The following is a 27759-nucleotide window of genomic DNA, read 5'->3' on the forward strand; positions in this document are numbered from 1 at the left end:
CCCTCTGCAACGCGTTGATTGGCCGCGTGGAGGAGGCGCGGACGGAGCCCCGCCGTCGGCGGGGAGGGTTGTTTGCGGAGCTGGCCGCCCTTCGGGGGACTTTTCCTGCGAGCAATTTCCAATCCCGTCACATCCGCTGCTCGGCTTGGTTTGGGAAGTTACTTGGCAATTGTTTGCAGGACAGGAAAAAAAGAAAAGAAAAAGGAGGAGGGAGGAGGGAGGAGGAGGCGCGCCGCGGCGGCGGCGGCGGGAGACTTTCTGAAGCGCCGCCTTGGCCAGAAGAAACTTTCCTGACGAGCCCGGGGGTGTCGAGGTTCGTCGAGGGAGGCAGGCATGCGAGGCAGGAGCGAAGCCCACCCCGGGAGGGCGAGATGACCCCGGGGCGTCGAGGCACCGCCGTCCCCTCGCCTCTTCGCGCTCGCAGCCAGCCGCGCTCTCGCCCTTAGTCGTCGCCGGGCGCCGGGATGGGCAGGGCGCTGGCGGCCGGGTGTCTCCTGCTCCTGGTGGCCGCGGCCGCCGGGCGAGGCCGGGCTGCCTTCCGCCTCCCGCTGCGCGTGTCTCCGCCGAGCGCCCCCGACGGCTCGCTGGTCCCGGTGCCTGGGGCGCTGAAGCCGCGGGGCGGCAACGGGACCGGCGGCAGCGCGGAGCGGGAGCAAGAGGCGGAGGGCTTGGCCTTGGCTTCCGACCCCAGCGGCGCCGTCAACTTTCTGGCCATGGTGGACAACCTGCAGGGGGACTCGGGACGCGGCTACTACCTCGAGCTGCTGCTCGGCACCCCGCCCCAGAAGGTACGCGGGGACGCGGGTGCCCGGAGGGGGGCGCGCGGGCGGGTAGAAGGCGGACGCCCCCGGTTGGGGGGCGGGTATGTCGGGCGCCCCTCGAGAAAGGAGCAGGTATGGATTGAATGCCTGTCAAGGAGCTCGCTGCATCATCTAGGAGCGGGATGGATTCCCTCTCCCCTCCTCTTGTCTCTGTCGGGGATTCCGATTCCCAAAGTAGCTGGCGGCGTTTGAGTCTGGATACCTTACGACGAATTGCGCAACAATACCATAGGCTGTTGTGAGGAGCTTTGGGAGCTGCAGAAGAACAGTAAAAGAGCCTCTTTGGATCAGACCAAAGCCCCCCCCCCCCCCACTTAGTCCAGGGATCTGCTCTCCATATATTTTTGAACTGCAGCGCCCATACCTGAACATTGGCTATGCTAGCTAAGGCGGGTGGGAGTTGGAGGGTTTGAAGAATGAACTTCTTTCTGTTCCGCGACCATTCCCTTATATTGGCTGACCCCGTTCTCCTGCTATGGAAGAAGAGAGGGATTTTTGTACAGGTTATGCATAACTTCATAAAACTTCTATCAAGCGCTGCCTCCCCCCCCCCCCATGTCCTTTTTCTTTTCCCCAACAAACGAATCTTAGATGCTTTCATCTTTGCTTGCAGGGAAAGAAAGTGCTTTGTACTCCTCAATATGTTGATTTCCTTTTCCGCCTGCAACTTTTCCTGCTCTCAGAAATTGTGCTTGAGATTTGGTTATTGGAATGGAGCGCCATCCTCCAAATGCAACAGCACCATAGATTTATGAAAGGAGAACCTGTGGATGTTCATAGAATCATAGAATCATAGAGTTGGAAGAGACCACAAGGGCCATCGAGTCCAACCCCCTGCCAAGCAGGAAACACCATCAGAGCACTCCTGACATATGGTTGTCAAGCCTCTGCTTAAAGACCTCCAAAGAAGGAGACTCCACCACACTCCTTGGCAGCAAATTCCACTGTCAAATAGCTCTTATTGTCAGGAAGTTCTTCCTAATGTTTAGGTGGAATCTTCTTTCTTGTAGTTTGGATCCATTGCTCCGTGTCCGCTTCTCTGGAGCAGCAGAAAACAACCTTTCTCCCTCCTCTATGTGACATCCTTTTATATATTTGAACATGGCTATCATATCACCCCTTAACCTCCTCTTCTCCAGGCTAAACATGCCCAGCTCCCTTAGCCGTTCCTCATAAGGCATCGTTTCCAGACCTTTGACCATTTTGGTTGCCCTCCTCTGGACACGTTCCAGTTTGTCAGTGTCCTTCTTGAACTGTGGTGCCCAGAACTGGACACAGTACTCCAGGTGAGGTCTGACCAGAGCAGAATACAGTGGCACTATTACTTCCCTTGATCTAGATGCTATACTAATATTGGTGCAGCCCAGAATTGCATTGGCTTTTTTAGCTGCCGCGTCACACTGTTGGCTCATGTCAAGTTTGTGGTCAACCAAGACTCCTAGATCCTTTTCACATGTACTGATCTCAAGCCAGGTGTCACCCATCTTGTATTTGTGCCTCTCATTTTTTTTGCCCAAGTGCAATACTTTACATTTCTCCCTGTTAAAATTCATCTTGTTTGTTTTGGCCCAGTTCTCTAATCTGTCAAGGTCATTTTGAAGTGTGTTCCTGTCCTCTGGGGTGTTAGCCACCCCTCCCAGTTTGGTGTCATCTGCAAATTTGATCAGGATGCCCTTGAGTCCATCATCCAAGTCATTGATAAAGATGTTGAATAAGACCGGGCCCAAGACAGAACCCTGTGGCACCCCACTAGTCACTCTTCTCCAGGATGAAGAGGAACCATTGATGAGCACCCTTTGGGTTCGGTCAGTCAGCTGAGTGTTCGGTCAGTCAAATCCACTGAGTGGTAGCATAGTCAAGACCGCATTTTACCAGCTTCTTTACAAGAATATCATGGGGCACCTTGTCAAATGCCTTGCTGAAATCAAGGTAGGCTACATCCACTGCATTCCCTTCATCTACCAGGGTTGTAATTCTGTCAAAAAACGAGATCACGTTAGTCTGACATGACTTATTTTTCAGAAATCCATGCTGACTATTGGTGATCACAGCATTCCTTTCTAGGTGCTCACAGACTGTTTGCTTAATGATCTGCTCCAGAATCTTCCCTGGTATTGATGTCAGACTGACTGGGCGGTAATTATTTGAGTCCTCTCTTTTCCCCTTTTTGAAAATAGGGACAACATTTGCCCTCCTCCAGTCTGCCGGGACTTCGCCTGTTCTCCAGGAATTCTCAAAGATGACTGCCAATGGTTCTGAGATCACATCTGCCAGTTCTTTTAATACTCTTGGATGCAGTTCATCTGGCCCTGGAGACTTGAATACATCTAAACTAGCCAAGTATTCTTGTACTATCTCCTTAGTTATTCTGGGCTGTGTTTCCTCTGCTGAATCATTTGCTCCAAATTCTTCAGGTTGGGCATTGTTTTCTTTATTGGAGAAGACTGAGGCAAAGAAGGCATTAAGGAGTTCAGCCCTTTCTGTGTCCCCTGTTTGCATTTCACCATCTTCTCCTCTGAGTGACCCCACTGTTTCTTTGTTCTTCCTTTTGCTACGAACATATCCATAGAAGCCTTTTTTGTTGCTTTTAACCTCTCTAGCAAGCCTGAGTTCATTCTGTGCTTTAGCTTTTCTGACTTTGTGTCTACACGTGCTGGCTATTTGATTGAATTCCTCTTTGGTGGTTTCCCCCCTTTTCCATTTTTTGTACACATCCTTTTTTAATCTTAACTCAGTTAAAAGTTCTTTAGATAGCCACCCTGGCTTCTTTAGGCACCTTCCATGTTTCCGTCTCATTGGTATTGCCTGAAGTTGTGCTTTTACTATCTCCCTCTTAACAAACTCCCAGCCATCATGAACCCCCTTTCCTTTTAGTATTACTGTCCATGGGATCTCACCCAGCACTTCCCTAAGTTTTATGAAGTTGGCTTTCTTAAAGTCAAGAAATTGAGTCCTAGTATGCTTGGCTGCTCCTTTCCGCTGTATAGTAAACTTCAGAAGAACATGATCACTTGCGCCTAATGATCCTTCCACTTCTACCCCACTAACCAGGTCATCAACATTGGTTAGGACCAGATCTAAAATGGCTGTTCCTCTTGTTGCTTCTCCCACTTTCTGGACAATGAAGTTGTCTGCAAGGCCAGTGAGGAATCTGTTTGACCTTATGCTCTTGGCTGAGTTTGACATCCAGCAAATATCCGGGTAATTGAAGTCCCCCATAACTACTATCTCCCTTCCTTTTGCATGCTTGGCCATCTGTTCCAGGAAGGCATCATCTATGTCCTCCGTTTGGCTTGGGGATCTATAGTAAACTCCCACAATGAGGTCACTGTTATTCTCTCCCTTAATTTTGACCCAAATGCTCTCACTTTGGCTTTGAGGTTCTAAATCTTGGATCTCTTCACAGGTATACACATCCTTGACATATAACGCCACTCCTCCTCCTTTCTTGTCTGGTCTGTTTCTCTGAAATAGATTGTATCCCTCCATTATTACATTCCAATCGTGGGACTTATCCCACCAGGTTTCAGTGATGCCTATTATGTCATATTTAGTTTGCTGTACCAAGAGCTCAAGCTCATCTTGTTCATTTCCCATGCTTTGCGCATTAGTGTACAAAACAAAAAAAATTCCTTCCAGTAGCACCTTAAAGACCAACTAAGTCAGTTCTTGGTATGAGCTTTCGTGTGCATGCACACTTCTTCAGATACCAAGTGTACAGACATTGAAGTGTACAGACATTGAAGTCCATTAATCATTCCCCCGTGTCTCTTATTTAAGGATTTTTTCCTCCCACCACTAGGTCTGCATGCTGTTTGCTCCATTTGGTCTATGACATTTGGATGATCATCTTCATCAATTGATAGACTCCTACCTTCAGGAGCACTGTCTCCCTCCCCCACATTAGTCAGTTTAAAGCCCTCCTGATGAGGTTTCTGAGATTTTTGGCAAAAACATTCCTCCCAAGCGTTGTGAGGTGCAGACCATCACTTGCCAGAAGTCCATCTTCAAGAAACTGCAGTCTGTGATCTAAGAATCCAAACTGTTCCTGTTTACACCATTTGTGACGCTAGCTGTTCACTTCCACTATTTTTCCCTCTCTCCCTGGGCCATGTCATTCAACTGGGAGGACAGATGAGATGGCAATTTGTGCATTTAATTGCTTCAATTTCCTGCCCAGAGCCTCATAGTCTCTTTTGATCTTCTGGAGGCTATTGCTTGCAGTGTCATTGGTTCCCACATGAACCAAGAGGAAGGGGTATTTGTCAGTGGGTTTTATGATTCCTTGCAGTCGTTCAGTTACATCTTGGATCTTAGCCCCGGGGAGACAGCACACTTCCCGAGACATCTTGTCAAGCCCACAGATCACTGCCTAAGTTGGTCATGTCCTTTAACTTCAATGCTGAGCCAGTAGGACTTGAGTTGAATGCCATGCTGTGTTGTGAAAGGAGACTTGGCTGTTAATGTAATAAAACTGTATCATATGCTGTTGCCTAAATGTTGATCAAAAGTATCTTTCTGTAGCTCATTACCGTGGCCAGACTGCTTGTTATATTATGTTCTCTTAGTTACCTCCATTGGGGGGGGGGCCTAGAGTTTTACGACTTGGACTCTTGAAGTATGAGGAGGGCCTCCCCTGTTGACAGTGTGTGTCTGTCTGTCCCTGACATTCTTTCTCTCTCTTCCCCACCCCCTAAGCATTTTACACATCTTAATCCTGTCTGTAGGCAGAATATGGCCAACTCATATCCCATGCGGGTAGGCTGACTTGGAAGGTTTTTTTGAGGCCCATTTCAGTGAGTAGAACTCTGCACGGATTTGAAGGCTGCTAACAAAATCCTTGTGCCTTGAGTCTAGCCAATGGGGCAAAATCCTCACTTTACATGATGGTGGTAACAATATTACTGACATAATTACTGCCATATAAACACTGAGTATTGTTGCATTTTGCAGGGCATTTTCTTCCATGCAGTGCTTTCCTTGCCACCTTATTTCCATTTATTGACCTAGACTCATTCTGAACACAAGGGGCACAAAGCATTTCTCCTATACTGTATTGGCAAGGGCAGTTAAACCTTTCTTTCTTGACTTTGAGAAGCTTGCTATGCCTAGAGTCCAGGAATCCTTGGTGTAGGACTCATGGAGTAAGATATCTGTGGCATCTGCTTTATGCAAAATGCCTCTTAACATCTTTACCCCTTTCCCCAAACCCCACAAACCTGTGTGACACATCAATGTAATATACTAGGTTCAGTGCATGTTCTGCTTTGACAGTGCATAAGCACTGAGAAGCAACAAAATACTGCAGTGTAAAGTTCAGGATGCCAGCCAGCCAGCCATGCCCTGTTTCAGGATATTCTGTTCCATTTCAGCACTCCCTCTTTCCCATCCTGCCCCAACAGTCAGCATTCTATAACCACTGAGCTGTTTTGTGGTTTCCCCCCTTAGGGTTTTTCCTATATGATTTTTGTTTGCATGTGTTTGTGCCCAAGCCTGCTGATTTTACCTCCCCATTGTGTGTGGATACTGCATAATCCTTATGTAATTCAAGGATCCATATTTGGAGAATGTGCTCACTATTTACTATATAGGATTAATATATAATGTGGTAGCATCAGTCGAAGCAGATTCTCAAAGTAGCTGTTGGAACACGATGCCATTTTAAAATGGTTTCCCTGATCACTGAAGCATTGTTTTGTTGCAAGCATCTATATGCCAAAGGGTTAATGGTGTGAAAGGCGAGACTTGGAAATGGTTGTGTGGCCACAGTCAGAAGAAACCTGGTTTGCTGCCTACCTATGAAAACAGATCAGAAATAGTAAGGAACTGACAGCTTTGAGCCGAAATGTGTGTTTGACAACAACAGTTAAGTTATAATTCATCCAAATATGAGTATGGGCTTGCCCAGACAGGAAGGACTCCTCTGAGCATGCCATATGTTGCTTTTCTCTGTGCCTTCTGGTGCCACTCATATCACTGTATGAGGAACTGACACGACTGCAAGGGGTGGGGGGAAGAGGCATACACAGTTTGAACATGAACAAACATTGTGTGCCTTCAGCACTTAAAATGCCACAATTGCAGGAAATTTGGCAGAATTGTCAGATTCCTTGGGGAACACCAGCATGGTTTCCCACCAACAAAACCTGATGGATCTCAGCCTAATCCATTGCCCTATTAAGGGTGGAAAAAGATCTCCTAATATTTTAAAATAGCCTCAGGGGCCCTTATATTGGATTGGGGTAGCAGCATTAATGGGTGTTTAACCTTTTCTGTGTGCCATTTTCCTGATAAAATTAACCCTTCCTAAAACAGTTACTGTTCCCTGTAACAGGAAAGTACATATATGGTAACACTACCTTTAGTCTCCATCCTTTTGGTGCAAATAGCAGCTGGAGGGGTGCAACTGGGGAAAGGTTAAATCACCCTTTATAGTGTGCTGCTCTGATAAAGCCTAACTACCCATTGCCCCGCCCCACCCCCAGCTTTTAAGGGAAGAAATTTGGGAAATCAATAGCAGATTTATTGTGCAACATCAAAAATAACATTGGGGGGGGGGTGTTTGGCATAAATCCCATATTCTGCAGCTCTCTGATATTCTAGTTTTCATGTCTACACCAGAAAGCAAAACTGGCAGGAAATTTTTGCTTGTTCTCTAATATTTTTTCTTTCAAAGAGCCTGGGAAGTTCTAGGAAGATTGTGAGTATTGTTTCTTAGAGCTCTTTCTTTCTTTCTTTTCTTTTTTTTTACAGAATTACAGTTGCTAGAGGACTATTTATTTATTTATTTATTTATGTACACCCCCACCCCCTGCCCTATACCGGAGGTCTCAGGGCGGTTCACAGAATAAAATCAAAATATAACTCCACAAAATGCATAATCAAAATAAATAAAAAACCCAATAACACCCCCCCAAAACCCCACCATGTTTTAAAAGGGCATAGGATGTCAATCAAATCAACCAAAGTTAAAAAGGAACACTTTTGCCTGGCGCCTAAAGGTGTACATTCTTTGAACTGGTTTCAATTTGCATGCCTTTTACATTCAGATCTAGCTGTTCTACCTAAGTATTCAAGGTTGGGGAAAATGCTGCAACCAAATTCAGGCCTGAGAACTGTAACTTAATTCCATCCTGTGGTGAACTAACTTACACTTCCTTGTGTGAAGTCATATTTCTTTTTGCAAATACGTTGCTGCCATATCAGGGTGTGTGCTGATACTGTGTAAATGTAGGACTAACAAAAAAAAAAAACCAGTTTAGAAAGGGAACAAAGTTCACTTTCCACATTACTGCTTTCATTTCCTGCACATTTTGCTATTCTGGCAAAAGGCAGGCAAAGAAGAAAATAAGTGAGAACGTGTATTAACTCTTGCTTTACTGTTATGCATGGTGAGATCAATGCATTATTTTAAAATTATTCCTTGTTTATAGGTCCAGGCAATATTTTTAGATAGAAAAAAGCACAGAAGAATGGCATGAAACTGAAATATATTACAGTATATATGAAGAGTGCTGTTGCATCAGACCAAAGGCCTGTCTAGTCCTGCAGTTGTTTCCAGCGGTGGCCAACCAGAGATGCTTCTGGGAATCCCACAAGCAGAGCATGCTGTGGTTTCCACAACCTGGAATATAGAGGCTTGCAGTCTCTAATCCTGGAGGTATCAGGATTGTCCTCTATGCATTTGTTGTGACTTCCCTTAACACTGCCAAGTACTTGTACAGTGGTACCATGGGTTAAGAACTTATTTCGTTCTGGAGGTCCGTTCTTAACCTGAAACTGTTCTTAACCTGAAGCGCCACTTTAGCTAATGGGGCCTCCCGCTACCGCACAATTTCTGTTCTCATCCTGAAGCAAAGTTCTTAACCCGAGGTACTATTTCTGGGTTAGCGGAGTCTGTAACCTGCAGCATCTTTAACCCGAGGTACAACTGTATATGGCTTTCACTTCTTTTCCCCTAGAGGACATTAATAAGACGTATAATTTATTTAGTGCTTCCTAAGTGTTTGAAACGTTTCACATTGTTTCAGTAATCCTTACAACAACACTGTAAAGTAGATCGGCACCAATATGCTCATATTGCAGATGTGAAGCTGAGGCTGAAAGACAGGACTTGAATAAAGCTTTCTAGATACACACTTGACTGGGGATAATCTCCAATGTGGTTAACTTCTGAGTAGCTATTTGGACTATAACCTATAAAATAAAGCTCTGATCTTTACTTGCATATCTCTAAAAATATTGTTTTCGCTGGCTGGTAAGAGACTGGGCAACTTGCCTCCTTTCTCAAATGCACCCAGCTTTCTTGGTGGGTTAAATACTTGATCATCATTCCACATAAAGGAAAGTTTTATCAAAAATGTAACTTGCTGTTAAACACAATCTAAGCTTCAAATATCAATCCTTTAAAGCAGTGAGTTTTCTTTGCAAGTGCACATGAGTTCATTGCTGAGAAAAGTTTTCAACAGTATCATGGGATCTCATGTGATTAAGGGATGCATTATTGGGCAGGATGACTAGTCAGATGATAAGGCTAAACTGTGTAATCCCGAATGTCCTCCAGGATTCTGAAGCCTGTTGGAATAAATGGGAGTTTGTACTGAAGAAGCCTTTTGTGGAATGGAGCTTTTTTTTTTTCTTGAAAGCCTTTTATTTTACAAATAACTCTAATAGTCCTTTGCAATATGCAGTTCCTAACTGTAGGACAGTAGCTATATAAACTTCGGGGGGGGGGTGACCAGCGGGGTGGATGAAGAAGCTCCACTTGTCTGTTGTTTAGTGGTGTCCGACTCTTCATGACCCCATGGACCAGAGCATGCCAGGCACTCCTGTCTTCCACTGCCTCCCACAGTTTGGTCAAACTCATGTTAGTAACTTCGAGAACACTGTTGAGCCATCTCATCCTCTGTCGTCCCCTTCTCCTTGTGCCCTCCATCTTTCCCAGCATCAGGGTCTTTTCCAGGGAGTCTGTTTTTTTACCCTTAATGTACATTCCTTATTTATTATTGTTACAGCACCACAGTCCTCCAGTATTGGCAACAAAATATTTGCATTCATGGGAAATAGGATTAAGCTTGCTTAGCATTGGTGGTACTGAATTAATGCTTAAAGGTAAAGGGACCCCTGACTGTGAGGTCCAGTTGGGGATGACTCTGGGGTTGTGGTGTTCATCTCACTTTATTGGCTGAGGGAGCCGGCGTACAGCTTCTGGGTCATGTGGCCAGCATGACTAAGCCCTTTCTGGCAAACCAGAAATGCTGTTTACCTTCCTGCCAGAGTGGTACCTATTTATCTACTTGCATTTTTACATGCTTTTGAACTGCTAGGTTGGCAGGAGCAGAGAGAGAGTAACAGGAGCTCACCCCGTCATGGGGATTCGAACCACTGAACTTCTGATTAGTAAGCCCTAGGCTCTGTGGTTTAGACCACAGCACCACCCACATCCCTCAGATTGATGCTTAGGGCTACTGTTATTTCAGTCTGCAATCCGTGCACCTTTTGTGCAAGCTGCCTCCATGTGATTTCTCCCCAAATAACTTTCTTCCAGAGCAGCACCCTGCCCCAATTTTCAGACTTTATTTAAGGGAGATGCTTTGTGGGTAGAGTGGGCCGGGAATTCTCCTTCCTTTTGCTCCCATAGTTTAGTATTCTGAAGCCATGTGCTGAATCTTATGGTATGTTAAAAGATCGAGGTGGTGATCTACTTTGAATGCTTCCAAATAGTTAGAGAATCCACCCAGCAGTCATCATGTCTATAACATTCTTCCCACATCAATCTTCATGCATTCAGAGCACAAATGTTGGCATGAAGTAATAGCAGATTTTGTTTTTTCTTCCATTCCAGGAACTTTCACGAGTGTAAACTTGAACACTGGCTTTGGCTCTTTAATGTTGGAAAATAAAATAGAAAGAACTGGTCCATGTGTTCCCAACACACCCTTTTTTTCTTATCCTCCATCAACCTCTACCTCACTCACAAATTCTACCTTTAGTACTAAGATATTCCCACATGTTAGCCTTTTCTTTTTTCTTTTTTTAAAAAAGATGAAATTTCAATTATTCACTAAGTTACTGTCAAACAAAATAAGAGTGAAATAATCAAAAGATCCTTGTATTAAAATGGCTTTGTCAAGATGATGGTTTAAAAATAATGGGTTATCTTTGTGATTTCAAACATTTGGTTTCCCTTGGGATGAGGGGTGGCATTTAAATTTAGTAAAGAAAGATCAGCATTTCAAAGAATTATATCTTGGCCTTTTGTTTGTTCACAAAGACTTTGACAAGTGAAATAGCTTGTTGGCGATACGCAACAAAATTATATAGCAGCAGCAGAAACTAAAAAACTGCTATATATAAAACAAGTATTGAATATTGCCAAAAGGGAGTGTGCTTTTAGAATTATATAGACTTCTTACATAGCATATAAAGTGCATCAAATATAATGTGTAGTTTTGAATTTATGATGTTTTGGTTTCATTAGTATACTTCATTCTACTGTCGTATTGAATCAGTGCTATAGTTAGTTGTAGTAGTTCAGGGATGGAATAAATATTAGCTTTGGTCATAGTGGTGTGTCTGCATTTGCCAAGTGATTACAAACATGGCATGATGCAAGCATCCTTTTATGCAAAACTTTTCACATGGTTGTATTTAACTTACATTTGACACATACTCATTGTTTACTAATGTGGATTGGTTACGCTTTGATACTGTTTTCCTGCCCCTTTTTTATAAGGTTTAGAGTGTTAACAGGTTACAAGAGCGCATTTTCAGCTCTTTGAACGATCACTTACTGGTGAAAATCTTTGTTCTGATTTGTGGTAGGCTGCTGTTCATCATTCTGACATAACAGAAGGAATAGAAGTTTGACTCTTTAACACCAGCTGTAAAGAGTCTGTTGTACTTCAGATTCTGATGTGCCAAACAAATGCAAAGGACTGCTTTGTTAAACCTTGAATACATCAGGATCTACTGTGCTTGAAAGGCCAACTTTTTAACAGTCTGTAATACTCCTGGAGTCTGTTGGGTGGCCTTGGCACAGAAGGAAGTGGCTTGAAAGTGGCTTGATTCATAGCATGGATTTCATTCATCTTGAAAGAAGCTGAGATTTTCACTAATGTGTGTATCTAATATATGCATTTTTGTGTGTGGTGCTTGGCTGGTGAACTGCATTGCACAACACAGAAAAGTGTGAATGTCAAAGGATGTTTTGGTTCACGTAAATTGTTTAGGAATGTATGAATCTGGTAGGTTTCTCTTTAAATGAGAACTGAATGAAATCCCGCCCCCTTCCTACTTGTCACCTATGGCGGTGAAGTGTAAAGTTTTGTTTCAGATCCCATTTATGTTTTTCTTCCTTAAATAAAATGTTTACATTGCAAATATAACAGGAAAAACATCTACTTGCATTATTATTAGCTGTCCATATGTCAAAGTTGGTAGCCACAGGGGCGTGTTAATTATAAGATTCAGGTGTGGAAAGGGCAATAAGGTGAGTAATGGATGGTGGATATTTGTGTAACCTAACATTGTACAAATGTAACTGGTACAATCTGCCCCCACCCCCACCATGGATTACTCTGTGCCTGTCTTATCAAATTTTGCTTGCAGTTTCAGCACTGTTTTGAACAATTTGTGTGATATTAAATAAACATTCTGCATGCATGACTCCACTTTCCTAGTCATTAGTTAATGTGTGCTTTAAAAAGCAGCAGTTGGTCAGTTCAGACCCAGGAGGATTTCCAGTTCCTGTCCCTTTAATGTTGACACTTAAAAAGCTGTTTCCTGCCTTTTAGCAAGTTGTTGATACATGGATATTCTCTCTTGTAGCTTTTTCAATAAATATTTGGAGTGTGTCTTTGTAAAATGTTCCAAATACAGGTTGGGTTGCCTCTCATGGGATCCCTTTCTTCTGGTTTGTTTTTGTCAAACAAAAAACAAAAAAACCGCCGTTAGATTAATTAGCAGTTTCTGCTAATGAATAGAAGCAGGAAATTGGTTTGGAAAGTCTACTTTTATGAATCCATCATGGGTATTTCATGCTACTGGATTTGCTTTCCTGAGCCACAGTGGAGCAGTAGGCACTGAAGAAACATATGAATATGATTCGCAATTAAATCTCCCAACCAAGTCTCCATAATTTATGCTCACTTTGGTGAAAATGCCACAACCCTCTGGTGAAAGTGGATCATCCCAGACTTTAACTCTTGAACTGGAGATGAGGCAGGGATCATGCCTGAAGTTGTGTGGCAATCCCCACCACCTCCCCAGTTCCAGTTGGGGACTGGTTTGGCCACTGCATTGCCAACTATGCTATATACCAGGGGTCGACAAGGCTTACCGGGCATGGGCCGGATTACTCCCACGGAGATTCTCCGTGGGCCGGACCGGTACAGCACAACGCCGGAAATCACATCTGCACATGTCCACGGTGCCAGAAATCACTTCTGTGCATGCCCAGAAGCGATTTCCAGAGCAACGGAAGAGAGTCCCCGCGCCGGTTTAGAACAGCACATGGGGACTTGCTGAGCGGGCGGTTCGTGGACTGATTAAACAGCCTCCATAGGCTGCTTCTGGCCCATGGGCCTTAGGTTGCCAGCCCCAGCTATATACACTGCCTCAACAGCATGAAACCAAACTTGTAAGCCCCTACCACCCTCTCCAGTTCAGAGCTGGGGAAGGGAGCCAAGGCACTGTTTTGAATTTCCATGGAGGCATACAGCACAAGGTTAGGGACAAAGAAAAGGACAGGGTTCTGGTGATTGTGGGTTGTTTTTTTACAACCAAGACCCTCTGTGGACCTCTACTCCCAGTATTCTCCCTTTTACTTAAAAGCAGCTGATCCACATTAGATCAGATCAGTGGCACTAGGAGAGGGTGGGGGTCTTAGCCTTCTGCCGTAATGGTTCATTGTTCTAAATCCCCCCACCCTGTGCCATTAACCCTGTAGCAGAAAACAATATGGGCACACTTCTGGAGGACTAATAGCTTTGGGGTTGCAATTTAGAGGTGGGAAGTAGCATGAGGTGATTGAACACCCTCTTCCAGCCTTGCAGCTCTGATTAGTTTCACAGTGGCCCTCAGCTGCTTTTTGGTTAAAGTGAACTCATCAGGAGATTCAATCACAGATTGCCTGCATCTTATTGGTTAGGCCTTGGGACTCCAGTCCTAAACTTACTTTCCTGGAAATAAGTCCATTGGAAACCAGTGATGATTACTTAGAGGTAAACATTGTTAGATAAATGCCAGTCCAATTAGGAAATAACCTATTATTAACTCCTGTCTCTTTCAAAATCAGATGAGTAATGCAGTTTGTTAAATGCAGCTCTTAAAAGTAATGTAACTATTCCTTGCAAGTAAATGTGGGTAGAAATTTCAGAGCACAAGAAATCATTGTGAGATGAGCCAGCCTTACTCCACAGTCAGACTCTCATCTGGTCCTTTAAGTGGAAAAACAATCATGTTGTTATGTTCCTTCAATGCCTACTGATCCATTGCGGCTCTGAGAAGAACCTCTAATGGATTGAAGTGCCCATGATGGTTTCGTAAAGGTTAACTGAACAAATTCTTGTACTTGGAAATATCTCTGGGTGCATTAGAGGGAGAGGGAAGCAGCTAGCAGATAAAGCCGTAATGTGCCCAATCAAGACAGCATTAGTAGAGATTTCTTGGTACCTGGATTTTGCTTTTGCTTCTTCTCGAATCAGGGTGCATAAATGTGTTTTGCTGCTTAATGGGATATCTGAAGTGCAGTGAAACAACTTTGCAGATAAAGCTGAGGCTGGGACTATGTCCCATTTCAGTTGATGGGACTTGCTTCTGAGAGAACATGTCTAGGCTCGCACTCTAAAATTCTTTAAAATAAAGCACAGGGCAGTCTACCAGAAAAGTTCTGACTTTCTGCCACCCACTCCCATGTAGCTGGCAGGAAAGGTGCAAGTTAATTTACTACCTGCCATTTTGAGTACAGAAAGACAATGTGTTCAGAATAAAAGTCACCAGAACGAACAGGTGTAGAGCAGCATGGTAAGCTCCAGTAGCTGCTGGTACATTTTAAGGGACAGTAGAAGGTGCTGGTGAATTACCTGTTCCACCTGTGTGCAGTACACCCCAGGATACACATTTCTCTCCTGAAATACTCCGCTTATTGAAATGTGATGGATACATTCCTGATACGGATTCCCTTTATGAGTGGAAATGACCAGTTTAAGAATAGTGGCTTGATTGTGGCCTGCTTTGTTTAAAGAAGCCTGCTGGAGCCTGAGAGCCAGAATGCACCAGGAATTCCATTGTGCTGATAAAGTTATTTATTTATTAATAAATTAACCTTGGGGGGGGAGCTAATTTGACTGGGAAGCAATATAGGATGCGGCACCTTTCCCCATGCTATTTTACTGATACATATCCCCAAACATAGAGCAAACAACAAATCCGGCGACGTTTCAGTCAGGACAGTGATGTGGGAGTAAAGAGTTAAATGTGCCTAACCCCCACACCACTTCTCTGCTCAAGTTAGCAGCCCTGCCTCAGTGGCTGCATTTAAAAGAAGAAAATGGACTTTGGCTCTGACATTACTCTGAATGTTTTTTTTAAAAATTCATTTTTATGTAATCAGTCTACTCAGATCTTGATATCTTTTACTGAGGGCATTCTTCCCACCACCATCAGAGATAAAGGGGTGACCAGAGAAAGAGCTTTTGCAAAAATTACAACTGCACCATGCAGATAGCATAATAATTGGACCCAGTTTAATTATTTTATTTTGTGGGCTTCCTTGTAAAGGGTTGGTGGAATATTAATCATACCAACAAATACTCTCCTTGTGTGCAATTTTTCATTTAGCCCACACTGGACTTTCAAGAACAGGTTCTTCCCACACTTTGGTTAGCCTGAAAGAAACTGGAAGATCAAAAGCTATATTCTGATTTCATTAAAACGAGGCTGCCAGTGCTTCTTATACTCTGATCTCACATAATAAACAAAATTATGCTCACTAATTCTGTGTTTCCCCGAAAGCCAATATGATTACTATGAAGTGAAAGACTCGCATCTATGAACTCTATGCCAGTAAAAACATGCAGTAACTTTGGGAAAACGAGACACATTATAGCAGTTAGAGTGCTTTAGCAGTCCTCTGTTATGGTTGCAAGCAGTTCTTCCAGATGGGTTGATAATGTAATTAGAGAATGTTGTGTTAAATGAGCCAGTGTTTTTAAATTGGCTGCTAATTTTCCCACCTATTAACCAGCTTTTTTCCCCTTGCAGAAATCACTGCATTAGAATGACTTCTGGTGGCTGCTCATTAACTACAGAATCTTAAGAACCCTCTGCTCTATCACCAGAAAATAAGCATTCAGGAAGACATACTGTGTGTCAGTCTGGCTGACATTTCCTTATGTTAGAGAGACAAAAGTACCTTTTACTGCTTAGTTAATTTATGGAATTCTTCGCCAGAAAATGGGTGATGACCACTGGCTTAGATCTTTAGAAGGAGGTTGAGGAAGAAAGCTATTACTCATATGACATCCATTGGCTAAGACCTCTTGTGTTGAGGTCTGCTGTATGCAATAGCCTACAGCTTATTATGGGATGAGCTTTCATAAGCCAAGGTCTTATCAGATGCATGAAGTGTTATCCTGACACACAAGGTTTGGACAGAGAAGGGACTGTAAAAAGTTGGAATGGAAAATGGAATGATGTTTCTAGAACTTGGGTAAGACTGCAGCCCTAACACCATGTACTTGGGAGCATATCTCATTGAATTCAGTAGGATTTATATCTGAGTAGACATGGTTAAGATTTCAGCCTTGAGTCATCTTGGGTTGATGACATCTTGGGTTGACTAAGGGTGCAGTAGTGATTAGATGTACCAGGAACTCCTGGGAACGTAAGCAGAAACAGTATGATTCATTACCTTCTACCTTAAACAAAAATTAACACTTTCATATTGTAGATCGAACATTTACCATACAATCATAGAACTGTAGAGTTGAAAGGGACCTCAAGGGTCATCTAGTGCAACTCCCTGCAATACAGGATGAGTAACCTGTTTTCTGGAATTCTTGGTGCACCAGTAAAGAATTTTTGATTGCCCCAACTTTCAGTGCAATCCCATGTATGTTTACTCAAAATTAATCCTACTATGCTTAGTGAGACCTAACTTACAGGTAAATGAGCAACTTTTGGATGAAACCATTTAATTGTAGGACTTCAAGTAGAGGCAGGACTGGATTTCCAGCTTTGGGTTTCCTGTATCACATGGGGGGGGTGATGGGATTGCCTACAAGGCCACCTCCAGCTCTTTGTTTCTAGGACAATGGCCTTGGGCTGTGCAAACATTACTATTTGCTCTGTTTCCAGTGGTGTATGAAGTTGTGTGGACATTGGACAGAGCTGCCCTATAGTTTCTTCAGAAATACAGTCATACCTCATGTTACGTTTGCTTCATGTTACGTTTTTTTCAGGTTACATCCCGCGGTGAGCCGGAAGTACTGGAAAGGGTTACTTCCGGGTTTCACTGCTCGCGCATGCGCAGTAGCACTAAATCATGCTTCACGCATCTGCGCAGATACGGTGCTTCAGGTTGTGGGCTTTTCATGTTGCAAATGGGCCTCCGGAACGGATCCCGTTCACAACCAGTGGTACCACTGTACTGCTGTTTAATGTGCTTCCTCTCAAACCAACTCTCATTCCAAAAGGAAAAACTTAGCCACAATCACTTTATAAACTGTCATCTGGCATGTGGAGACAACACATGAATAGAAATGTGTTGGGGGGAGGCACAATTGTGGGGGGGATCAAAAGGGTCGTGTGTATCAGGTGAGGACATCCCTGCCCTGTCTCTGGTGTGTACAACACTGTGGAAATGTGACTTGAAATACAGTGAGGGAATCAACTTTGCTGCATTTTAAACCGCTAATGTGTATGTAGCCTTAGTCACACAACTGCTGTTTCCAGGCTGAGGGGGTTGCCCTTTTACTGCTGAAAATGCACCTGGACTCTATGTTGTAAGACAGTCCTTCAGTTGCTCTCACCATGTCTCCCTTCGTGGCAAGGCTAACAATGGGACTGTAAAAACTGACCTTGCGGAAGAGATAGTTCTTCTATAAATCTGTAACAACGGGATTTGCTTTTTGTTGTGTTTTTCTTGTCATAGATAGCGAAGGAATTTGTATGGCTGTATTTTATGAATTCTGTTTTATGGTAAAAGCGTGCATTTTAAGTGATTTTCTTTTAATGCACAATTTTAAAAATGCTTTTTCTCTCTGGGTGAAAGCGTGTATGGTCATGTGTTATTTTCTTGTTTCTGTCTTTAATAAGACTAATACAAACCCTAATGATAAGGGATAGATATTCCAAATTTATTTTATTTTATTTAAATCAAGTTGAACATGTTATCTGGCTACTTGAGGTGACTATGGAAAAGTACAATTTAGTGAGGCATTGCTGGAGGAAGCTGGCTGATTGTTTCACGTGGTAAGGATGGTTATTATCCTTGGTTAAATGAGGCATTGACTAATTGACAATTCTTCTTGATAACAAGTTTTTGTTTGGGTAGATACCTACCCACTCTTTAAGAAAACATCATTATGCAAAGATAACCCAGCCAGCCTTAGACCAACACTCGGCTTTCCCTTTTTAAGTAAGGTAACTGTGTAGGTGTGTGTGTTAGCACAGCAATAACTTACTGTATTTGACTAAGACGGGTACATGGAAAAATCAGATATTAATCTACCTCACCTAGTTTGAAATTTTAAGAAGTATATGTTAAAACCACTGCATTTATTTTAATGTGTTGAATTATCAGTTTCTACTGTTAAAGTACAGCTGGATTCTTCTGGGTTGTATTGAAATGCCATTACTGCTTGTTAGATTTTATATTTATAAAACTTTAACAGCAAGATTTAAGAATATAGTTCTTATCTTTTCTCAGTGTAAGTGCTATTTGGGCATTCAAAAACAAGAGAGGGGAGTGTGATCATGCTTATTTAGCCTGTTATCATGCTTTGTGCCGATCCCTATCCAAGGCTGTCTACAAACTGAATCATTTCAACATCAAGGTAGCCTGCTTGAATGCACATACAATGTTCCCATGAACTGGTGGGATAGTGGGAGCAGGAATGTGTGTGTTTGCCCTGCACTGTCGCCCACCTCATGCCCCGGCAATTATTGTTGTGAAGTTTTGACTGCCTAAATAGGGTTCTGATGTGCTAGCAACAATGAATTTGGACTCTGGACTGTTCATTTATTCATTTTATTTCTATACTGCTTTTACACACACACACACACACACACACACAACATGCTCAAAGTGGCTTACAACAAAGAAGCAGGGATGCATTTCAAACAAACAATACAGAAACAATTTCATAGTAACACAGCAAAACAATAGCAAATATAACAACATACAAAAACCCACATTCCAATACTATAAATATAACAGTATTACTTAAACAACATGCGAAATAAGAAAAATAAAAAGGGAGCGTCACAATTTGATCTTTGTCCTAGAAAAACCCCTCCCATGATGTTGCTACGACACGGTTGACATCTTGAAGAACTTGTAGCATCACTTATCCAAAGCAGGCCAGAATTGTGCCTCCCAATGCCATGTAAATATTTTTTTTTTCTTTGCGGCCTCTTCAAAATGTGTACAATATCTAGAGTGTTGATCTCTGTATTTTTATATAACACTCATGCAATGTCTGGCTTCTTGAAAGGTTATGAATTCAGTCTCACACTTAGACGCACACACATACACCTACTGCAATTATTTCCCCAGATCCTAAGTAATCAAGGCTGGTAGGCAATGTTAGTAATATATCCTCTTTAAAAGAAAAAAGAAAAAGCGACAAACCTTTCTCTGCAAACCAGGAAGAATTGCCATAGGCCATGAGCTTAACTAGCGTCATTGTATGGACTACAATAAGTCAGTGTTTGCCTCAGCTGCCTATAACTAGTTATCCCAGATTCTTAATGTTAGAATGGAATGTTAGAATGAATGGCAATTAGTCATGTGAATTTTAGTCATACTAGAGTGGGCTGCATCTTTAATATTCTACAGTATGATGTTTGTGTTATGTGGAGAACATTCTTTGGAGAAGTAGACACGATTAATACTGTACTGCACACTAAGATGGGCAGTCAAATTCTCTTTAAAAGAAGTATCTTTGAATTCTGTAGGGTGGTAGTTCAAAAACATTCTTTACAGTTCTGGTAATTTACTAACCCTAGTTTTTGTAGAACTATTTGTAGTTAGGAAGTGAGAATCCCTGTAGCTTTCATTTTGTTTCTTAAAATGCCTCTGTCTCTCTCAAAGGTTGGGGTACTCCATAATAGCCAAGTATTTTCTCTGTGATTGCGTTTTATTAGCCTTAACACTAGTAAAATACATTCCTCCTAATCTCATTGAGTTCTTAGTTCCATTCCTATACCCATAACTTGTTTTGATTACTGACAGTTCAAGCTGGAATGGGGAAAACTGGTCCTCCTGATGTTGTTGTATTCCAGGTCCCTTCAGCCCCAGCAACCTGGCTAGTGGTCAGGGATGATGGGAGCTGCAACATCTGGAGGGCCACAGATTCACCATCCATGAATTAAAGGGGATGAATTAAAATTAAAGCTGGCTTCTACAGTGAAATATGAAGAACAATGATTAAAGTTAGAAAGCATAATCACTTACATTAGGCCTGGAGGTGTGTCCCATGGGTAATGGAAACTGGAATCCAACAACATCTGCAGGGTTTCAGGTTCTTCACTCCTGAGCTGCATCATGCTCTTTGGTCCAAAAATGGTCCTGCAGGTATCATTCTAACAAGGAAAGGAAAGGTGATACACTGTACATGTCTTTTTCAGGTATCTGCTCATTGAAAAGCTAGCAGGATGACTCTTTGAAAAGTTGCCAGCAAAGGTCTTGAAAACAGCAGCAAGCTATTGGCAAAGATTAGGATCCTCTTAATAATAATAATAATAATAATAATAATAATAATTTTTTATTTATACCCCGCCCTCCCCAGCCAAGGCCGGGCTCAGAGCGGCTTACAAGCAATAATAAAAACAAGATGAATGATTACAACTTAAAAACAAAAATAAAATACAACATTAAAATAATGGAACATTAAAATATTAAAATGTAGCCTCATCGCAGGAGGAGAAGGAAAAGGAAAAAAAAAGAGAGGGAGGGAGGGAATCAAATTGGCTCCAAGCCAAAGGCCAGGCGGAACAACTCTGTCTTACAGGCCCTGCAGAAAGAAATCAGATCCTGCAGGGCCCTGGTCTCATGAGGCAGAGAGTTCCACCAGGCCGGAGCTTGAGTTGAAAAGGCCCTGGCTCTGGTTGAAGCCAATCTAACTTCCTTAGGGCCTGAGACCACTAAGGTGTTATTTATGGACCTTGAGGCTCTCCGTGGGGCATACCAGGAGAGGCGGTCCCGTAGGTACGAGGGTCCTAGGCCGTGAAGGGCTTTAAAGGTCAAAAGCAGCACCTTAAATCTGACCCTGTACTCCACCGGGAGCTAGTGCAGCTTGAAAAGCACTGGGTGAATATGCTCCCATGGCAGAGACCCCGTGAGGAGCCTCGCTGCAGAATTCTGTACCCGCTAGAGTTTCTGGGACAGCTTCAAGGGCAGCCCCGCGTAGAGCGAATTACAGTAGTCAAGCCTGGAGCTGACCGTCGCATGGATCACTGTGGCCAAGTCGGGGCGGGAAAGGTAAGGGACCAACTGCTTGATGCAGCGAAGGTGGAAAAATGTCGCCTTGGCTGTTGCTGTAACCTGCGCCTCCATGGAAAGGGAGGTGTCAAGGATTACACCCAAACTCTTAACGGAAGGCAATGGCACTAATTGGGCCCCCGCAAGAGAAGGGAGTTGGTCCCTCATCCCCATGCCATCCCGACCTAGCCATAGGACCTCTGTCTTTGAAGGATTTAGTTTCAATCGGCTCCCAGATTAAATGAAAATCATTGCTCCACTTCTCCTGCTTCCTTCAACTTCCTGCTTATTTCCCTACGCTTTCTTTCTCTAACCTGTACTTCAGCCTCAAATCTCTCATGTTGCTACTTCAGAAAAGATTAGTTTTCTCAATACCAGCTCATGGCCACTTCATTCCTGTTTTTATAAATAAACTGCAAATGGATATGTGTATAAAACTAAAATAGATACATGAGAAAAGATGTGTCATGGTGGGATCCTAGGCATCTGTTTATAGATCTGAGTGGACTGACATTACAGAATCATGCTTTAAAAGTCTTAACACTATCAGTTTTTAAAGATCTGAGAATACTTTCACCACACAAAAAAAGTTATCAAAACATAATGTTGAAAAAATAATAATAATGGTTTTGATTTACATAGTTAGAGCTTGAGTAGGGAAGCAGGCTAAAATTATGTCCAGGTTTTTCTATATATTGTAATTGACATGAATAATTATTTTTCTTTTATGCAGCTAAATATTTTGGTTGACACTGGAAGTAGCAATTTTGCTGTTGCAGGAGTACCAAATGCAGATCTGACCTCCTACTTCAACACAAAAGTGTAAGTGTATTGCTCTCCATCTTGACAATATTTCTATTGACAAAAAAGTACTCCAAAAATAACGCTGGTAAAAAACATAGTTTTGAATTACGTGATTAGTTCTCAGGTAGGAACACAGATAAAATGTTTTCCTTGTTTTACCATCGTTAATGTGGAGGGATGCATCTCCATATTTGCAGAGCTGTATCCTTGTGCGGTTTCACACACACACGCCCTAATGATGTATTATGTGTGTCAGAACCTCATAAGTGGCTCACATGTCCAACATTGCCCTACCTTTCCGCAAAAAGATATTTGCATCTAAAGGAACTATGTCACTGACTGAGCAACAAGTGTGTCTGTGCTGCCAAATATTATTGGAATATCACAATATACCATATTTTTTGCTCTATAAGACTCACTTTTTCCCTCCTAAAATGTAAGGGGAAATGTGTGTGCGTCTTATGGAGCGAATGCAGGCTGCGCAGCTATCCCAGAAGCCAGAACAGCAAGAGGGATCGCCTCTTGTTGTTCTGGCTTCTGAGATTCAGAATATTTTTTTTTCTTGTTTCCCTCCTCCAAAAACTAGGTGCGTCTTATGGCCTGGTGCGTCTTATATAGCGAAAAATACGGTACTTCTGCTGTAATGTATTGATCAGCCTTTTGAAATCAGATGATAAGAGTGCAATGGAGTTCATGTCAGTTTTATCACTGAGCTGCTTAGTGCCATAACTGTTACTGCATTGAGCCAGTCGGGTTTCCATTAAGCAGGGTCTGTTGATGTGGCAGAATTAAAGACCTGGAGTTGTAGTCAACATAGCACTAAGGCGACTGCTCTGTCAGTGCAAACTTTTCTGCTCGTCCAATGGAACAATCTCCCACTCTCCCCCATGTACTGTTCTGGAGGTTCTCCTGACCCTCATTTGGAGTGGATGTGAAGGGGAAGATGGGGGTGAATAATTACACAGGCTTCTGCTAGTGCAATGATTTTGTTGAATACAGCCATGTACTGTATTTTTATTTTTCACACACACACACACACACACACACACACACACACACAGATATAAAATAATAGTGTGCCAATAGTTGTTCTGTAGTTTATACATGCTATTTACTAGACACATGTATGTATTTAATAAGCTTAAAGAAAGATACAGACAAGTTGTAAAATTGCAGTATGAAATTGCTATTACAACAATGAATGAATATTTCAGTGGATTATAGCTGGTTGAAAAGTCCCAGAGCAACTGTTATTTTTGCATTGATTTTCGAAGCTCAAGGGAGCTATTGGTGGTATAATTGAAATTATAGTAAATAATTAGACAAAGATCTAATTTTTGTCAAAGGAAATCCTGAAATACATTAGAGCAAAAATACATTACAGCAAAACAAGTTAAAATTGCGGTGCTGCCATGTTCTGCACTAATGCAAGTAGTATTGAGAAAAAAATTATCCCATAGATGGAGTGTTGGCTGCCTTCTTCTGTTTTTAGACTAGCGTCTAATAGACTTCTCAGACCATCTAGCAATTGGGCATCCTTATATTGTTAAGGTATATCTAATAGACATTTGATTCCATAATTATATGTAGGAAATGGAGGCCATATATGACATTTTCTGCAAAGAGATATTTTAGAAGAAAATGAATATAGTTTACATTTTGTCATAAGCTCATAATTGAAATCAACCATTAGTCTCTTTTGTCTTTTTAGTAGATCAAAATATTATTCATTCATTCATTCAATTTATAAACCGCCCTTCATCTGAAGATCACAGGGTGGTTTTATACTGTAAACACAAAAACGTACACTACATTTAAGTGGAAAGTTGAAATGGGGAGGAATTGCTCTGGTTGATGTGACATTTTGGAATATGTGGAGGGAAAGGTGCAATTTTTTTGAGTTTTCATGATTTATACATCATTCACTTTTCCCTGTTGCAGAATTTGGATGAAGCCCATGGTTTCTCTTCAAATCATATAAATATTTCACGTAAGATGATAATTTGTAGCATGTAGCACAATACAGCATTGCTTTGTACGTTTTCAGTGCCCCTTTCTTCCTTTCTTAGATCAAGCACATATAAGTTACTGGGCACTGTGGTCTCTGTTAAATATACCCAAGGAAGCTGGATAGGGACTCTCGGCACAGATGTTGTTACCATCCCTAAAGGAATCAACGGCACTTTTACCATCAACATTGTAACCATCTCTGAGTCAGAGAATTTCTTTTTGAAAGGTGTTCAATGGCATGGGATCCTTGGACTTGCCTATGATGCCTTGGCTAAGGTAATTTGAGTGCTTACCTACCGACTCGTACATTAAGAGCATATGGTGATCCTGCTAGGCTACCATCCCGTTCTCACAATGGCCGGCCAGGTACCTGGGGGAAGCCTGTAAGCAGGGCATGGTTGCAGCAGCAGCACTGCCCACCTGTGAATCCCAGCAACTGCCTCTGGACACTGGAGGGAGTACATAACCATCAGGAAATTGAATGGAATCCATTTTGGAAGTCCATATGACTTCCGAAACATTCAGAAACCAAGGCACAGCTTCCGATTGGCTGCAGGAAGCTCCTGCAGCCAATCGGAAGCCACAGAAGTCACGTCGGACATTTGGGTTCCAAAGAACGTTTGCAAACCGGAACACTCACTTCCGAGTTTGCGGCGTTCAGGAGCCAAAACGTTTGACTCGCAAGGCGTTCGGGATCCAAGGTACGGCTGTATACTGCAATAATTATGTCCAAGACTATGTGAAGGAGACTGAAGCCAGTCTCATTCCTATACCCATCCATATGCTCTTACTTGCAAAATAGTAATACTGGTTCACAATTCATGGGCAATTTCTAGATTTTAGCTGGGAAATTTAACATGTAAAATAAGCATACATGCATTGGAATATATATATATATGAGAGAAATACTGTCCTGGTGGTGTTGGAGGTGAGGCAGGCATGTTAAGTGAGGAGGTGTAAGGCACACTCTTAATCCCATCACATGTAGAGAGATTTAGATCTGGTGTAACATCTGACAGACATCTACAGATGGATCATTAGATTAAACATTGGTTTATTATAACATCTCTGTCAGCATTATTAATTTACATGTAAACGATTTAACCATTTTAACCAGCAAAATGATTCACATGGGTTCTATATGGAAGGCATTGGAGAGAAAAATGCTTTCTGAGGGGGGGTATACGTGTGAACAGACACCTGATTTATACACAATTAACACTTTGTTTTGTTTTTGCTGCAGCCCTCAAGTACTGTGGAGACATTTTTTGATTCCCTTGTGAATCAAGCAAAGATTCCCAATATATTTTCCTTACAGATGTGTGGAGCTGGATTGCCAGTTACTGGAACTGGTACCAATGGAGGTAGTCTTGTGGGTATCTGCCAGCCTGAAACACAAAATATTGGTGACTTTTTACCACTTTTGTAATGCAGTGAATTTAAACCTGTTTACTTGGAATTCAGCCCTTTTCATTGCATTATGCTTTTAATTACCATATCCATTAGAAGGCAAAACAAACAGATTTAGAGTGGCTTACTCAATTTTCCATTCAGACTATTAAAATTAGAGAAGCATGCATAAATTTCTCATACTTATCCACATTAAGTTTCTTTTACTGATTTTTCCAATAGTGAATAAAAAAAATCTGCCTGTGGGGATTTGAAGATCTGCTCTATTGTTCTAACAGTATGATAAGTAAAATCAGCATCCAGAACTTTGGATGGTGCAGCCTTATTCAGGTGTTATAGGGAGGAGAAAGGCTATGCACCCTGTAACCATGCACTCTAGCCCCAGCCCTTACCTTCTCACATTGAGTGGGAATGTCTGAAGGGGGCTTCTAAATAAACCTTCTAATAACATTCACCTGAATGTGTAGTAATAGACTTTCCCATTCAACCCAGAATGATCAGAGCACCACAGAAAAGACTGTGTGCACCTTTACACCCTTCACTCATGTTGGGAGTTTCCTATTTTTGTATTATGTGTGAACATAGATTTTATGATCCAAGCAACATGGAAGCAAAGTTCTGTTGGTTTCATTGTAACATCCATGTCAACGGGTATACATTTCTGGTGTCATATATATATATATATATATATATATATATATATATGCTTTCGTAGATTTTCACGGGTACAGGAATGCAGGTTTTGGTGTCCTCGGGTGTCTTCCCGTGTAAAAGTTGGGGTGTCTAGGCGACGTTTCGACGAGGTCTCACTCATCATCTTCAGGCTGGTGCTTTCGGCTTCTTGTTACTGGAACAGAGCTCTGTTCCAGTAACAAGAAGCCGAAAGCACCAGCCTGAAGATGATGAGTGAGACCTCGTCGAAACGTCGCCTAGACACCCCAACTTTTACACGGGAAGACACCCGAGGACACCAAAACCTGCATATATATATATATATATATATTCATTCTGTGTCTCCTAAAAGAAACTGTGTTCCCCCTCTTTTTCTTCTACCTAAAGTGGATTAAGAAGTGCTTGTTTGTCTTTGCATGCTTTATTTTTATCCATTCCTGCCCCTCACAGTTGACATTCAGCATTCTGTATAGAATTTGTTTTGTAAGAGAAGCACAAAAAGTGCCATTCTATACATGCTTACCCAGATGGGTCCTGTTGCATTCAGTGGGGCCCACCCCCAAGTAAGTGTACATTGGATAGCTCTGTAAGAAAACGTGACCCACAGCCATTAAAATCAGTGAGGCCTTTCCCCCCCCCCCCATATATTTTGTGATATCTCAGCTGTTCGTGGTTTTTCTTCCCATAAAGTTCAAGTTTAACAAGCAGTCTCTGCTCTGCTCAGAGTTACTTGGGCCACTAGTTTTCCTAAATGAAAATGCCTAGTGTATGGATATACTGTTTGGGTCAATATTTTAAACCATGGGGCAAAACCATTTGAGAGGGGAGGTCACAAATGTACGCATGCTAATCTGCATTTGCTCTATGCCCATGCCCAGCCTCCTCCCCCATAATTGCTGCCTGACCTTAACAAGGGGGAGATGAAATAAAACTGCATCATAGTTGCCCTAACTCTTGCATTGTGTTTCTCCTCCTGTCTTTTTTTTTTGTTATTTCCTGTTGCCAGCCTTTATTCCAAATAGCTTAACAATGAAATATTGTTAAAAGCTTAGTCAATGTACAAAGATGAGAACTTTTCTGAAGAAGTGTGCATGCAAACGAAAGCTTATACTTAGTTGGTCTCTAAGGTGCTACTAGGCAATTTTTTTATTTCAACTTTTCCCTGTTATTTAAAAACTGTCTGTGACTTGCTCTTTAGAAAGAGAGAGAGAGGTAAACAAACATAAAGCATCTCAGTCATTTTAATAGCATTTGTGACATAGAGAATGTCTGACCTCCCTGGGTTTATTACTCATAACCGGTAATACCTGAAATTATGCCTTCTATAATTCTGTT

At 42.2% G+C, this 27759-nt stretch overlaps 1 protein-coding gene across 1 annotated transcript in view; it reads left to right on the forward strand.

Moving 5' to 3' along the window:
- Positions 1-449: 449 nt before the first annotated feature.
- BACE2 (beta-secretase 2) overlaps positions 450-27759 on the forward strand; it is a 39788-nt gene continuing 12478 nt past the window's right edge. Inside the window, exons 1-4 of the mRNA XM_081859369.1 lie at positions 450-788; positions 22262-22350; positions 24402-24618; positions 25586-25714. Coding sequence (XP_081715495.1) covers positions 465-788; positions 22262-22350; positions 24402-24618; positions 25586-25714 — 759 coding nt within the window. The 5' untranslated portion in view covers positions 450-464. The remainder of the gene's footprint in view (positions 789-22261; positions 22351-24401; positions 24619-25585; positions 25715-27759) is intronic.

The sequence above is a fragment of the Podarcis erhardii genome (genome assembly GCF_964252035.2).
Source record: "Podarcis erhardii genome assembly, chromosome: 4".
NCBI classification, from domain to species: domain Eukaryota; kingdom Metazoa; phylum Chordata; class Lepidosauria; order Squamata; family Lacertidae; genus Podarcis; species Podarcis erhardii.